This window comes from Triturus cristatus, chromosome 3_1 (assembly GCF_964204655.1).
Source record: "Triturus cristatus chromosome 3_1, aTriCri1.1, whole genome shotgun sequence".
Lineage (NCBI taxonomy): Eukaryota > Metazoa > Chordata > Amphibia > Caudata > Salamandridae > Triturus > Triturus cristatus.
In genome coordinates, this window is record NC_140583.1 from 275,153,596 (window position 1) to 275,169,785 (window position 16,190).

At 42.5% G+C, this 16,190-nt stretch overlaps 1 protein-coding gene across 5 annotated transcripts in view; it reads left to right on the forward strand.

Moving 5' to 3' along the window:
• Positions 1-16,190, forward strand: part of PEAK1 (pseudopodium enriched atypical kinase 1) — a 523,641-nt gene that overhangs the window by 463,682 nt on the left and 43,769 nt on the right. For all 5 annotated transcript variants that reach the window (XM_085643878.1, XM_085643881.1, XM_085643879.1 and 2 more), the window contains one exon: positions 11,532-14,811. In XM_085643878.1, coding sequence (XP_085500004.1) covers positions 11,645-14,811 — 3,167 coding nt within the window. In that variant the 5' untranslated portion in view covers positions 11,532-11,644. The remainder of the gene's footprint in view (positions 1-11,531; positions 14,812-16,190) is intronic.

A 16,190-nucleotide genomic window follows, 5' to 3' on the forward strand; every position in this document is an offset into this window, starting at 1 on the left:
GTAGCATGTTCACAGATGACATATAGTTCCACCTTCAACTTGAAGGTGAGCCTGGCAAACTTCTGAGCTTGTCTCGCTGTCTTTCAGTGGTACATCTGTGGAGCAGAACAAAAAGCTGGAATTCTGTTGGAGTTCTGTCAACTATCCAGCCTCCTTACTGCTTCCTTGGCTACAGAAAGTGGGCAACACCATAATGTCATAGGGATGAAAGTCTTAACTAAGGTACACTCTGTTCTAGTGACCAATCGTTTATCCCCATATAAAAGTGGCTATTAAAATACGCTTTTGAGAATCGCCATCTGACCCCGCTGGCAGTTTAAAAAAAATTCCTTATCCTGGTCATACTCACATCACTTCTGGATTACGGCAGTAGCCTATATATGATCTTCACAGCATATCCGTGTCAAGACTCCTGACAATTCAGCACTATGTAGTTAGCCTATCATTGAACTCAAAGCAACATAGAGATATAATTTCAGCACCGAAAGTCCTGCGCTGTCTCCTGGTAAAATAAAAGCTGACCTTTGAAGCTCGTTACTTGTATACAGGGGGGGCCATAGCCAGTCACTGGTCTATCTTGCAAAACTGTTTGTCCCTTACCAACTGACCTTAAAGCCTCAGGTTCACAGACCAGTGCACACTGTCCGTCCTATTGTTCAGGCAAAGAAGTTGAGGCATTTGTTATCTTCATGTCCATGGTTCCCCCCCTACCTCTTCGTATGAGATTGGAAAGCAACCACCTTGAATTCAGAAGAACCTTACAAAGTTACCTCTATGGTTTGTAGAATTCCATTTTCACAAAGGTAGCTCTCTACAGATTGATCCTAAATCCTGACAAATTAGAAGCCTAAGACCTGCATTGACTCTTCACACAGGTTCTCACGATGCTTGCTCTTTCAAGGCTTTTTTGAGTCTTGTGGAATGCATATTTGATGGTGGGGTATCTGCTGCTGTCCATCGCTGGTGGACTTTATATTCAACTTGCCTCTCATTCATATTGTACTGTGCTAAAAATTGCTCTGAGACCACCTCAGGGTATATTTCACGCTTGAAAAAGCAAAATAAAATAACCTGTCTATTTTTCAGGACCATTCTCCCAACGATCCATCTCTCTAGCCGACCCAGCCATACTTCTATATCCTCAAACACAAGGCTTCCCAAACCATCGATTTTTTTCTATTAACTAACCTATCCAACCTTCTTTTCCCACCCTCCTGACCAGATTATCTTACCCCAAACCAACCATTTGACACTCATCCATCCTTCTTTGCTATTCACCCACACAGCATACCATCTATAAAATCTGAGCATTTTTTACAATCAACCTTCCATCTTTTTCCCCCACTAGCTCAACTGTCCATCTTTTTCCCCCACTAGCTCAACTGTCCATCTTTTTCCCCCACTAGCTCAAGTGTCCATCTTTTTCCCCCACTAGCTCAGCCGTCCATCTGTGAAGTGATCCACCGGACTATCAATCTTTTCAGCTGTCAATAGTCCACCTTGATCACATGCTCAACTGTCCATTTTTGAATCAACCATCTTAAATACTGTTTGACTCCTAGCCATCCATCTAAATAACCATCCATGTTCCCAATCCCTCCACCGTCCTTCTTTCTTACATCCATCCCACAAAACTTCGATCTACAGCACCCACCAGGAGTTTGTAATCCGTCCACCTTTCTCAAGATTTGTTGATCTTCACCAGTCACCCACCCAACCGTTTATTTCAAGCTCTCCAACTATCTTTAACCCAACCGCTCAGTTTTAACCCAGCTGTCTATATTTAAAACTTTCCATCTTTCCCACATTAACGACCATCTTTAAAACAGACTATCTTAAACCTACCCTAACCAACCATCTTTCCTACCCAGCTGCACATTTTTAACCATCAACCAATGCAACCTTTATCTTTCCCACCATCCAAACTGCCCATCTCTCATTCCTGCTGAACCCCTAATCTTTACCAGAACTGCCCACCTTAAAAAAACACCCTACCACCCATCTTTAATAACCAATCTTTAAAAATCTACCCACCCTTCCATCATATGGCTCACCCAACCGCTCATCTTTGCTAACCACCCAGCCGCTGATATTTCCCAGAACTGCCCACCTTAACCATCTGTCCGACCACCCCATTATTGATTAACCATCTTTCCGATACAACCATCCGTCTTTCTCACTTAGTCAACAATCTTTTCCAGTGGTAGGATATTTTTCCCCATTAACCACCCATAAAAACATTCTTCTTAAACACCCCCCTCAACGATCAATCTTTTAACACCCACATCACCCAGCCATCCATCTTTCTAAAAAACCTTCCACCTTTTCTATCCACTTTCCATCTTGGTTGACATCCATTGAACCAGCAATCCATTGTAGCCATCTTGGCTAACCAACCTTCTGTTCACCCGTTCTTTTTATACATCCATGTCACCCATCCATACACCCACTCAGGGTATTCAATCATCTATTCCTTCTACTCTTCCGTCCATCCAATCAGGGTATATTTTCATCTCTCAGCTTTGCCATCAAGCTCCACATTCAGCGCGTCCACTCATCTCTTTCTTTTACCCTGCCGTCCACCTTGCCCACTCATCCCTTGAGCACCTGTGGGATCCTGACGAGGAGCAGGCTTTTGAAGCATCCTTTCCGACCGGGGGCTCCGCGGAGAGCTCTCATCGCCGGCTACTAATTGCGCTCTTCAGTACCGAGTGACTTTCAATATTATGAAAAAAGCTTTTTAACACATCAAACTCTTTTTCCATTTTCACTCTAGAATAAGCTTAATCACGAGAGATGTCCCTTAAGTGGATAACAAGCTTTACGTGTTCAGTCATAAGTTGTGCTGTCAGGAGAGGGTAAGCTGCAGGCACTGCGTGACCCACTTCACAGGATCGCATTTCAAAGGCCGGCCTGGCGAGGAACCCAAGAGAACATAGTTTTATTTCCAGTTTGGCAAGGAGCCTGTTGTAATCAAGACAGGGTCCTGAGCCCTGCCTGCCTTTAGAGTGCAATCAGAGCAAATGATAAAAATATACATTTATATTTGTGTATGTGTAAATGTGTGTGTATAGATGTATGTATGTGTGTATACATAGATATATGTGTGTATGTATGTAAGTGTATACGTATGTATCTGTATATTTATATATATGTGTGTATATATAAAGAGGTATGTGTGAATCTATATATATGTATGTTTGTATATATATGTATGTGTATGTGTATATATGATTATATATATATGATAAAGTAGCTCTGCCATACATTATAAGGATGTTGCAAGTCACTGAGGAGTTCCATGACCATATAGAAGAACAAGGCTGAGTTTCTTTATAAGGTCATGGAATTTTAACATGACTTCCAATATCCTTGTATATCTAAGGCAGATGGTATTTTATTCCTGTGTAATGTATGATCACACCCTCACCGTTCCCACAATGCTCTCCAATGCTTGTTCCCATTTTCCTTGGGAATTCGGTAAACCCCAGCAGTAATCCTGTTCCATGACCTCCCTTTCATGCATAATGTCCATATTTCATAAGCATAAGAAACTATTCTCCATATTTCACTGTCCCTGTAAAATACGGGTTTTTATTTTTATACCACTGCATGTATGTCTGTGTGTGTGTGTGTGTGTGTGTGTGTGTGTGTGTGTATATATATATATATATACACACGTGTGTGTGTGTGTGTGTGCGTATAGATATGTATGTTTTTTAATATTGTGATAGTGTATATATATATATATATATATATATATATTACCTACTGGCGGTCGCCAGTAGGTAGTTATAGTTAGGACCACGTTTCCATAGGAAAACCTCAACATTCTATTTTGAATAACTTTGGCGCCGGTCGACGAATCCTCGTGAATTTCTCAAAATAGGTGGGGCGCTACGCTCCGCTCCTACCCTGAAAGTCTCGGGGGGATCCGTCAAGCGGGGGCTGAGATAAAAGGGGGGTCCCAAAACGCGTTTTTCCCATGCATTTTTCCATAGGACCTTTAGAACGAGCTACAGCCCGAACGGCTGAACAGAATTACTCAAAATTTGGCAGAGAGGTAGTCCCTAGGTCAAGGAAGTGCCTTTTGTAGGTTTGGTGTAAATCTGTTCAGTAGATTCTGAGAAAATAGCCTTTAAATCAATATATATATCTGAGCCCGCTTACGGTACGCTTACCGTACGCTTACGGTAAGCGTACGGTGGCGTGCGCGAGCGCGATTCTGATTGGCTCTTAGATCTTAGTAAACATTCGAATCGGCCGAAACCAGGAAGCGGCGGCCGCCATTTTGTGTATTTCACTCTGAAAAAAAAGAGTGAAAACAAGGAAAGGGGGCAATGAGGAGAGTTACAGACCCCCTTACATTTGTGAGGGGGTCAAAGAAGGACTGTAAAGTACAAAGAAAACATTTATTGATTTTAAAAAAAATCACGGGGTACGCGTACGGTAAGCTTACGGTAAGCGTACGGTAGAAAAAAAAAAAAAAAAATGAAAATCAGATTTAAGTGTTTAGATATTAGGGGGCTCTAAAAAGAGCCGTTGTGTTTATGAAATGATTTTTTAGTGGTACCTACAAGTAAGTACCGATGCAGAGTCTAAGGTTCAAGAGGAAGACTCTGTTCCCTTCATCATTGAAGTGCACACCATCTCCTCTATAAATGTCTTGCATGTCATAACGCAAGTTGTTGTGGTAAATGGCACCCATACCATAGTCACGGAGGAAAGCAGAAACAGATTTTTTGACGTGCTTTCTTGCTTTGTCATCGCACCGCGTGCCCACCGTGCGTGCACGGCACTAACTGCGTAAAGTGGGCGCGCGGTGCGCGAAGCGCACCGCGTGCTCACTGTGCGGGCACGGTGCGCGAAGCGCACCGTGCGCGCACGGAACAAACTGCGTTAAGTGGGTGCGCACGCCACGAATGGCGTAAAGTAACTTAGCATTTAAAAAAACGTACAAATTCACTGAAAAAACCATAGGTTTCACACACGTTATAGTTAGGAATTAGCATTTAAAAAACCTTGCAAATTCACTGAAAAAACCATAGGTTTCACACATGTTATAGTTAGCGGAAATTTTACTGATAAAAAACCAATGAAATTCCCCCGTTATAGTTAGTGCAGGCAACTATAACTCACGCGACCGCAATCTTCTGCTGATGACATATGTGTCTTTATGAAAAAAAAATATTTGTAATATATGTATAGCTAAAAATGTATGGAAGAAGACATGGGCAAATAAGTGTCTAAATACAGTATTAGCATCAGCAGAGGATTGCGGTCGCGTGAGTTATAGTTGCCTGCACTAACTATAACGGGGGAATTTCATTGGTTTTTTATCAGTAAAATTTCCGCTAACTATAACATGTGTGAAACCTATGGTTTTTTCAGTGAATATATATATATATATATATTATATATATAAACAGCAAGAAACCTCTGAGCCCAGAGGTCAGGAGAACACGCACTCAAACGGAATCCACTTGTTTAGTTGCAGTTCGTTTTAATTGAAAATCAAATTCATCAGCAAAACAACACTGGCCCAACGCGTTTCGGTTCTTACTCGAACCTTGATCACGGGTTACCTACAGAATGACCAGGCATCATTTATTTCTATTGTTGCCTTTACTTCCTGTTGCAATAATGGCAAAGCATGCTGGTCATTGTAGTGCATTTGAATTGCACATTATGCTAGTGAATTACGAAAATTCAAAATTTATAAAATAACATATGGAGAAAAGAGAAAAAGGGATGAGTTTGTCATTAATGAAATTCTTAACAATCCACTTTCACAAATAGCAATGCCCAATTATTGTGATGATTTGGGAACTCAGTTTTTGAACTCTAAATACCATTAAATCTGCAGTTCAAGATTTTTAAATACCCTCTAGTGGGTATGTCAACGGCATGGCATTAAGACAGTATTTTAAGGCTACAATGACCCTCAAGTCCAGAATAAAACACAGGGTTCTATAAATAAACATGGAATCACATCCCTCTAGTGGGTGTTGAAACATTGTGCATTTAGATATGCCGAGATTGGCTGGTTGGACCCATGTGTACAAAATTGATATAATAACTAAATTCTATTAAGCCTTATACTGCTACACCATGCATGGATTACAACTACAAAAAAAAACTGCAAAAAAACTTTTGTATTACGGTAATTCTTGAGAATGGTCTATAACCACCAAATAGGAGTTCACAAATGTACAAAAAGTTCCTCATCCTGATTTAAGCCATAAGGAGTCAGAGTTCTGAATGAAACAATGTGCTTGGACTCCTTTTGACGGAGAAGTTTTTCTCGGTTGCCTCCGCGTTCCAAATGTGGCACTTGTTCAATGGCGTAGTACCGAAGCAATTCCCATTTGCTTTCATGCATGCTTTCCATGTGCTTGGCGATTGCATTAGAGCGATCTAAGTTGACAGTGGCTGTAATGTGTTCCAGGATTCTTTTTTTGATTTACAGATTGTACTGCCTATGTACTTCAAATTACATGGACTTTCCACCACATATACCACATATTTGCTTTTACAGGAGATGTGTTGTTGAATTTTCAATTTTTCACCTTTTCTGCCCGCAACCTCTTGTTTCGGGATGCCAATTTTGCAGGCTTTGCAATTTTTACATGGCCAAAAACCCTCGATGTTAGTCCATGGTTTATGTGGTTTGGATTTGAAATGACTGCGAGTTAGTTTGTCACCTAGATTAGGTGCTCTCCTGTATGTGACGTTGGGATGATCCCCTATGAGGTCTGCAATGGTGGTATCTAGTTTTAGGATGCCCCAATGTTTTATCAAGATGTGAACCAGATCACTGGTTTCAGTGGAATAAGTTGTTATAAGGCGTATTTTTGTGAAGTCTTCCTGGTTTGCCTTTTGTTTATTTTTGAGTATCTCTGACCGATTTCTTTGTTTGGCCTTCTTTAGACTTGTTTGAATTATCCTGCCAGGGTATTTTCTTTTTTCAAATCTAACTTTCATTGCTCTGCTGTGGTTTTCAAATTCATTGTCTGCGGAACAGTTCCTGCGTAGTCTTAAAAATTCCCCATAAGGTATGTTCCATTTTTGATTTATGGGATGGAAACTGTCCGCATGAAGGACTGAGTTTGTGGCTGTTTGTTTTCTAAAAAGGGTGGTTTGTATTGTGTTGTTTTGCACATATATTTCAATGTCAAGAAATGAGATTTTATTCGAACTTATCTCATAAGTGAATTGTAAGTTAGTCTCCTTATTGTTCAGGATTTGGAAATATGTTGCAAATTCTTCATTAGTACCATCCCATATTATGAACAAATCGTCGATGAAGCGCCACCATGCAATAATTTTTTGCACATGTTTGTCGTTTTCACAGTTCCATGCGATTTTCTGTTCAAACCACCCCATAACAAGATTTGCAAAATTTGGAGAAAAGGAAAAGCCCATGGCTGTACCCTTCATTTGTTGATAATGTTTTTTGTTCAAGGTAAAGATGTTATTTTGCAAACACAGAGTAATCATTTGTAGCAACATGGTGTTGTGTTGTTTGTATTGGATATTTCTTTTGCCTAAAAAGAAGCTGCATGCTTTTAGGCCTATTTCATGTTCTATACTAGTGTATAGAGAGACTACGTCCATTGACACAAGTTGGTATTGATGGTTCCAAGGTATTCCTTCAAGTTTCTGAAGGAGATCAGTTGTGTCTCTGAGGTAGCTGGTGAGATCTTTTACAATGGGAGCTAAGAAATGATCAATATAGTTAGAGATGGGTTCCATGATTGAACCATTGGCAGACATGATGGGTCTGCCGGGTGGTCTGATTAAGCGTTTCTGCACTTTAGGTAAGAAGTAGATTGTAGCTTCAATAGGATTTGACACTGTTAGATATTTTCTCTCCTCTTCGTCTATCAGACCCTCGTTGAACCAATCATTAAGATATTTATTGATAGTTTTTTCAATTTCTTTAGTTGGATTGGTACTGAGTTCCTTATAACATGATTCATTTTGCAACTGATGGTTAGCTTCCCATATGTAATCTACTTTGTTTTGGATTACAACGTTTCCGCCTTTATCCGCGGGTTTGATTTCAATTGTTGAATCCTGTTGTAAATCTTTTAACGCTTGTCTTTCTGAAGGCAAGGGATTGTCCTTTACTTTGCGTTGATTAAGATGATATAGATCATGTATGATTGTTTCATGGAACAAATCAATCTTATTGCCAGGTGGTAAGGTAGGATAGAAATAGGATTTTGGTTTCTTGCCGCTTATTCCGGCTCCTAAAGGTGGAAGTATTTCTCCCAGATTTTCACTCGGGTCTACTGGTTCTTCTTCACCCATGGTTATGAGGGTGACCAGAGCTTGTTCATCTTCAACTAGTAGCTCGCTGTTGTAAGGCGTGGCATTTTTCTCCTTGGTAGGTCTGGTTTTTTCCGCAAATATTTTGACCAGTTTAATTTTGCGGATGTATTTATAGAGATCGATGCGTGTTTGGGCAATATCAATGTGTATTTTAGGACAGAAATTGAGACCTTTCTTTAGAAGTTCTTCCTCTGAATTCGTTAAATGGCGGGTTGAAAGGTTGATGACATTCAATTCCTGAGAATCACTGCTGTGATCTATTTCTTCTTGTTGTGTAGATGTTACTAGGTCCGTTTTGTCCTGCCCCGGGTTTCCCCCGGGTGTACGCCTTATAACAACTTATTCCACTGAAACCAGTGATCTGGTTCACATCTTAAAAAAACATTGGGGCATCCTAAAACTAGATACCACCATTGCAGACCTCATAGGGGATCATCCCAACGTCACATACAGGAGAGCACCTAATCTAGGTGACAAACTAACTCGCAGTCATTTCAAATCCAAACCACATAAACCATGGACTAACATCGAGGGTTTTTGGCCATGTAAAAATTGCAAAGCCTGCAAAATTGGCATCCCGAAAAAAGAGGTTGCGGGCAGAAAAGGCGAAAAATGGAAAATTCAACAACACATCTCCTGTAAAAGCAAATATGTGGTGTATGTGGTGGAATGTCCATGTAATTTGAAGTACATAGGCAGTACAATCTGTGAAATCAAAAAAAGAATCCTGGAACACATTAGAGCCACTGTCAACTTAGATCGCTCTAATGCAATCGCCAAGCACATGGAAAGCATGCATGAAAGCAAATGGGAATTGCTTCGGTACTACGCCATTGAACAAGTGCCACATTTGGAACGCGGAGGCAACCGAGAAAAACTTCTCTGTCAAAAGGAGTCCAAGCACATTGTTTCATTCAGAACTCTGACTCCTTATGGCTTAAATCAGGATGAGGAACTTTTTGTACATTTGTGAACTCCTATTTGGTGGTTATAGACCATTCTCAAGAATTACCGTAATACAAAAGTTTTTTTGCAGTTTTTTTTTGTAGTTGTAATCCATGCATGGTGTAGCAGTATAAGGCTTAATAGAATTTAGTTATTATATCAATTTTGTACACATGGGTCCAACCAGCCAATCTCGGCATATCTAAATGCACAATGTTTCAACACCCACTAGAGGGATGTGATTCCATGTTTATTTATAGAACCCTGTGTTTTATTCTGGACTTGAGGGTCATTGTAGCCTTAAAATACTGTCTTAATGCCATGCCGTTGACATACCCACTAGAGGGTATTTAAAAATCTTGAACTGCAGATTTAATGGTATTTAGAGTTCAAAAACTGAGTTCCCAAATCATCACAATAATTGGGCATTGCTATTTGTGAAAGTGGGTTGTTAAGAATTTCATTAATGACAAACTCATCCCTTTTTCTCTTTTCTCCATATGTTATTTTATAAATTTTGAATTTTCGTAATTCACTAGCATAATGTGCAATTCAAATGCACTACAATGACCAGCATGCTTTGCCATTATTGCAACAGGAAGTAAAGGCAACAATAGAAATAAATGATGCCTGGTCATTCTGTAGGTAACCCGTGATCAAGGTTCGAGTAAGAACCGAAACGCGTTGGGCCAGTGTTGTTTTGCTTGTTTTGCTGATGAATTTGATTTTCAATTAAAACGAACTGCAACTAAACAAGTGGATTCCGTTTGAGTGCGTGTTCTCCTGACCTCTGGGCTCAGAGGTTTCTTGCTGTTCATTTGTACCGGTTGCCCTACCGGGCATACTATGCCCCGCCCCGAACAAAGAGCGCCGACCCTCGACAAAGGGCATCACAGGATTTATATATATATATATATATATATATATGCCCTATCACAATCAAAAGTGAGATACTTCGAAATTCTAGGTATAGACCCTTTGTTTGAGTGTATTTTAATCGGTTGATAATTAATAAGATCATTCATACTTCAAAGATTTCTCCAACGAATGAGGCCATAAGACTTTTTTAATGTATTAGTTTTTGACTTGAGTTTGTTCTTTCTATCAGAAGAGTCACTACTAAATGATTTATCTCTGAGCCTTGCAAAAACACATCAGCTTATAGGGCTGTGCGAAAAAAATCATACACACAGCTTCAGTTTTTCTCGGATACACTTGAAGTTGGTTGAATTTTCCATTACACTTCACTGTGCAAAAAGGAACCCATTCAAGTGAAAAAAAACTAACCAATAAAAAATCTTATAGCCTCTTTGGATGGTTAATTCCTTCTGATAGCTTCAAAATAGACGTCATCTAATTATCAATTGAAATATAATATTTATATTTAGTTATAGTTGGGGTATAATCATGCTCTGCTTCACTTAAGAAGACCCCGAGGATACCTTGTAAACATTTAAATGTTAGCTTGGGAGAGACATGTAGGTTTGTAATAAAAACACAATGAAACTGCATATAAACACCAAGCAGTAAAAGGCAGACTTGAGGAGAATGCATTCCAGGGTGCAGTCGGGAAATCTTGCCTTTCAGAGTTCAGACCTGGCCCCCGGTAGATCTACCTTCATGGACTTGGTGTTTACAGCTCCCTTAGGCACTGATGACCTGCCTGCTGCAAAGCCGCGAGGTCATCGCGGCCAACTCTTCCCCATACACAGAAGACCACTGTAAACCACCTCAAGCCAGACCCTCACACAGCATCCTGGACACTGGACTCTGCACTCCTTGGGGCTCCCAAGGCAGGCATAAGGGAAGCTTTCAATTATAGAGTTTTCCAGAATCCACTTTCATACAAGGGTGTAAACTAATGTCTCTAGGTCTGGTTTGGAGTAAACACACACATGCACTCATCCCATTACAGTAGTAGTCACTTTAGCACCTGGGTTGAAAGGGGATCCATACCGGGGCGTATTTTACATTATGTTTTCCTAGTTTTATTATTGTGTAAAAAAAAAAAAGGCGGATTTTTGTGGATGTGTCAGAATAGGTTCCACTCCTTGCCTACGCTATCCAGGTACATCACTGGGTCTTTGTTTACGGTGCAAAGTCCAATGCTCTAGTAATTTATAAACGTCCCTACATGGTTTGAAATTCTACAAAATGTGCTGCTTTTTAAAAAAACAAAAAAATCTATTCAGGCTTTTTAACATTCGATTTAAAACACATTCTAATGCCCATTTTTTTCTTGTTTTAAGGTGTATTTCGGGGGCAGCGAAGCAATGAGGACGTCATGGGGAACAGAAATGGATGAAACCAGCACTTTGTTGTAATTGATAACCACACCTTCTGATGCACATCACTGGGAAAGATGTCCGCTTGTAGCACCTTCACTGAACACGTCTGGAAACCCGGCGAATGTAAGAACTGCTTCAAGCCGAAGAGCCTTCACCAGCTTCCTCCGGCCTCCGAGAAGGCTCCCCTCTCTCGCAGCAACCTAAAAACCAATGTCAACCATAGCAACAACCATCGCACAAGGAGCACAGGCAATTTCCGACCACCGGTGGCCAAGAAACCCACCATAGCTGTGAAGCCGACCATGATGGTGATGGATGGGCCAGGCGTGTGTGCTGAGACCGGTACATCGGAGCACAGCGAGAATAAGCAAACAGTAGGATGGAACCGGAACAAGGCCATCATGAACAAGAAGCAGCTGAACAATAACAATGATGGTGAGATTGAAGGGTATAGCCATGTTCATAGAGCGTATGAGACCAATGACCGTGTCAACAAGATACCCAGCAACAATAACAATGGACTCACTGAAGTGTTAAAGGAAATTGCAGGGTTGGATACAACACCTCCGCTATCGGGTAAGGAAAAGAACTCTAGAGAGTGTTTCTTGGGAAGGATCAACCACTGCTACAAGCGGTCTTTGGAACGGAAGATCCCACCAAGCTGTATGGTCGGTGAAATGAAGGAATCTCAAGGCAAGCATGTGATGTTAAGTGGAAGCGAGGAAGTGATCAGTAATGAGGGTGGACGCTTTTGCTATCCAGAGTTCTCCAGTGGCGACGAAAGTGAAGACGATGCTTTCTTTGGCAGTATCCAAGGGGAGCATGAGAGCTGGGATGAAAGTGACGAGGAATTGCTGGCAATGGAGATTCGCATGCGAGGGCAGCCTCGTTTTGCCAACTTCAGGGCCAACACATTGTCGCCAGTCAGGTTCTCTGTGGACAAAAAATGGAATACTGTGCCTCTAAGGAACAAGTCTCTTCAGAGGATATGTGCTGTGGACTATGATGATAGCTATGATGAAATCCTCAATGGTTATGGTGATGACGGGGTTATTCTGTATGGCCAAGAAAGCATGCAGAGCATTGTCTCTTCTGATTCCACGTCTCCAGATTCTTCTTTGACCGAGTCCTCTCGCTCAGGAACAATCAGCAACTCCTCCCAGAAACTCTGCAATGGAGGGTTGTCTCCCAGCACCCCGAAAGACATCAAGTCGAGCGAGCCTGGATATGAGAATCTTCGTGGTGATTTGCTTGGCAAAGATCTTGCAAAAGTCGACAGAAACATCTCCAAGGTTCAGGAGACTCACAAGGCGGTGCTTGCTCTGAGACTGGAGGAAAAGGATGGAAAGATTGCTGTCCAAACAGAAAAACAAGATGGCAGCAAAGGGCCCATTGAGGTCACGGGGCAGGCACTGACAATAAGTATAGTTCCCACCGAAGAGCAGGCTCAGCCTTACCGGGTGGTGAATTTAGAACAACCATTGTGCAAGCCATACACAATTGTAGATGTGTCTGCAGCCATGTCCAGCGAACAGCCAGATGCGATGTTAGACCACCAAAAACAAAAAAGCAATCCAACAACCCCAAGTACTCCAAGCACACCTTTGTCACCCCCCTTGCTAACTTCTGGACAGGTAAATGCTAATCTGAAAAAGTCCAGTGCCATCCGATACCAAGAAGTTTGGACCTCAAGCACCAGTCCACGACAGAAAATACCCAAGGTGGAGATAGTAACTGGCTGCTCCGGGCCAGTTGTTCCTCCAAGGAGGAGCAGCCATAAATCTGCACCTACATCCCCAACTGCCACCCACATTTCTTCGAAAACTATCCCAGTTAAGTCACCAAACTTGTCAGAGATTAAGTTTAACAGCTATAACAACGCTGGCATGCCACCTTTCCCCATTATAATTCACGATGAACCAGCATATCCCCGGGGTGGTAAAAATGCCATTAAAGTGCCCATCGTGATTAATCCAAATGCATATGATAACCTAGCCATTTACAAGAGCTTTCGAGGCACCAATGGAGAGATGACCTTCAAGGAGAAAACTGCAAGTATCATAAGCAGCACATATGAAGAAATCGAGACTGGTGGCAAGGGGCCAGACATTGCAGTTGCTAAACCCATGGACGTTACTCAAGCCAAAGTGGAGACCTTGAACACAGAACAAAAAATGGGGTCAGTGGCCAAGAAGGTTAAAGAACTAAATAACACTCTCAACAAAGGTCCAACCTCTCCTTCAAGAGGTATGACTTCGGGCCCCAGCTCACCGGTGAAAAGCCGGATAACCACTTCTGAAGAACCCATTAAGACAGAACCGGCCCAGGCTCTGGCGCTGTCGCCATCTGCCACTAGCAATAGGGAAAATGCAAATACTGTACTCTCTCAGATTGTGGCCTCCATCCAGCCACCACAGTCTCCGCCAGGTTCCCCACAGACTAGTGCCAAAGCATGCAGCGTGGAGGAACTTTACTCACTCCCGCCCGATGCAGGTACCACTGACACTACCCTTGTGCGTCCCAAGTCCCTTTTCACACCGCAGACGATTGGTGTCACTGAGTCTTCCAGATCTGTAGAGGGCACATGCGTGAAAACCCAAAAAGAAACTGTATCCTCCAAGCCAACCACTATTAACTTTGCTAAACCTGTGATGGGTGGACCGCACACTGCAACGACCCCAAAATCTGACCAAGGGCCCCCATTCCCTCCTCCCCGTTCCACTTCATCACCATACCATGCAAGCAATCTATTGCAGCGGCACTTCAGCAACTGGTCCAAGCCTTCGAGTCCCACAAAAGCCACGGAGGCGGAGTCTGTCTTGCGTTCAGACACACGCCGGGTGGTTGATGCTAAGCCCAAGCGTTGGATTTCCTTCAAAAGCTTCTTCCGTCGAAGGAAAACCGATGAGGAGGAAGAGAGGGAGCGAGAACGAGAGAAGGGAAAGCTGGTGGGCCTGGATGGGACGGTTATTCACATGTTGCCTCCGCCTCCAGTCCAACGTCATCATTGGTTCAGTGAGACCAAAACAGAGGCCAGCGAGAAGCCATCCATCGTGTTCATGTACAGGTGCGAGTCTGGAACAGGAGAGCCCAGCGCTGACTTGAGTATGCCCCAGGATGGTGTTCTTGATTTGAGTACAGCAAGCGAAGGGGGGGCAGCGCATATTTCGTCTGAAGATGCTGAGTTGCTGCATGGTGGCCTCCCACCACCACCTCCACCACCTCCAGAGGAGACCATAAGGTAGCTCTTTGTTAGAATGTGTAGAGCCCTAGGCTGCTGAAATGTGCAAATTTATGTTACATTCAAAAGAGCCTGCATTGCTTGTTATGCACGTTCACACTGTGGTTCATGGAAGCAATACAGAACAGTAATCCTCTATCGTAGCCAGCAAAACTGTTGATGGGAAATTAACATGCACGCTGGGAGTAACTATTTGTACGTTGTGAGCAAATTGATAATATGGCAATTGTTTGGTGTTACCGGCCATGAGGTTTCTTGAATCAAAAGTGAACATGAGTTGAACAAGGTAGGAGGGAAAGGTACCTTGCTGTGTTGACATCAGTATTGGCACCCAATGGAGTTGGTGGTTCATGACAGCTGTAGAATTCTGTGTTTTATTTTCATTTTATTTTTTTGGTATGTTTGAAAATAATTGGAAATAAGGTAAGTTTCAATCCATGGGTCTTGCATACCTAGTGTTATATTTGCTCTTATTTCCTTCTTTACATTTAGCTTTTAACCATAAGAAGCATTGGCAAGCACAATAGGTCTTGCCTATGTGAGAGCTATTGACTTTGGTGGAGTGGCGTGATGTGGAGTGGCATTGTGTGGAGTGGCAGTCCCTGCGGCATGGAGTAGCATTGTGTGGAGTAGAGTGGCATTGTATGGCATGGAGTGGTGTTGTGAGGCATGGAGTGACTTGTTGGGTGGAGTAGAGAGATATTGTTTGACATGGAGTAGAATGACATTTTGTGGCATGGAGTGTGATTGTGTGGCACTGTGTGGAGTAGTGTGTAATGGAGTGGCGGTGTGTGACGAGAAGTGGAGTGGCATTTAGTGGAGTGGCATGGCATGCTGCAAAGCACTTCAGCATCTCCTAAGGGCGCTGGTCTCAGTTTACTTCAACAAGGATGCTGAAGAAAATCTTCAAGTCGCTACCAGACATCACCAGGAAAATGATCACCTAAGCCCTGATCACCGGCAGAATAGACTATTGAAACACCCTATAGACAGGGATTACCAACTAGCAAACAAGAAGACTTCAGACAGTCCAAAACACAGCAGCCAGTCTAGTCCTCAACCTCCCACGCCGAGCCCACATTGCACCACACCGAGCCCACATTGCACCACATCTTAGGGAACCTCAAATGGTTCCTGATACACTTTTACCTTGTCACCCACACCTACAGAGCTCGCCACAACACTGGCCCTGCCTACCTGAACAGCTGCATTTACTTTCACCAACCTTCCAGACACCTCTGCTCTGCTAGCCTTTCACTAGCACACACTCCACACATACACAAAAGCAGGTGCAGGGCGCCGTACCTTCTCGTACTTGGCCCCTGAAGCCTGGAACGACCTCCCACAACTCATCAGAGCCCCCTTATCTCTTCCTGACT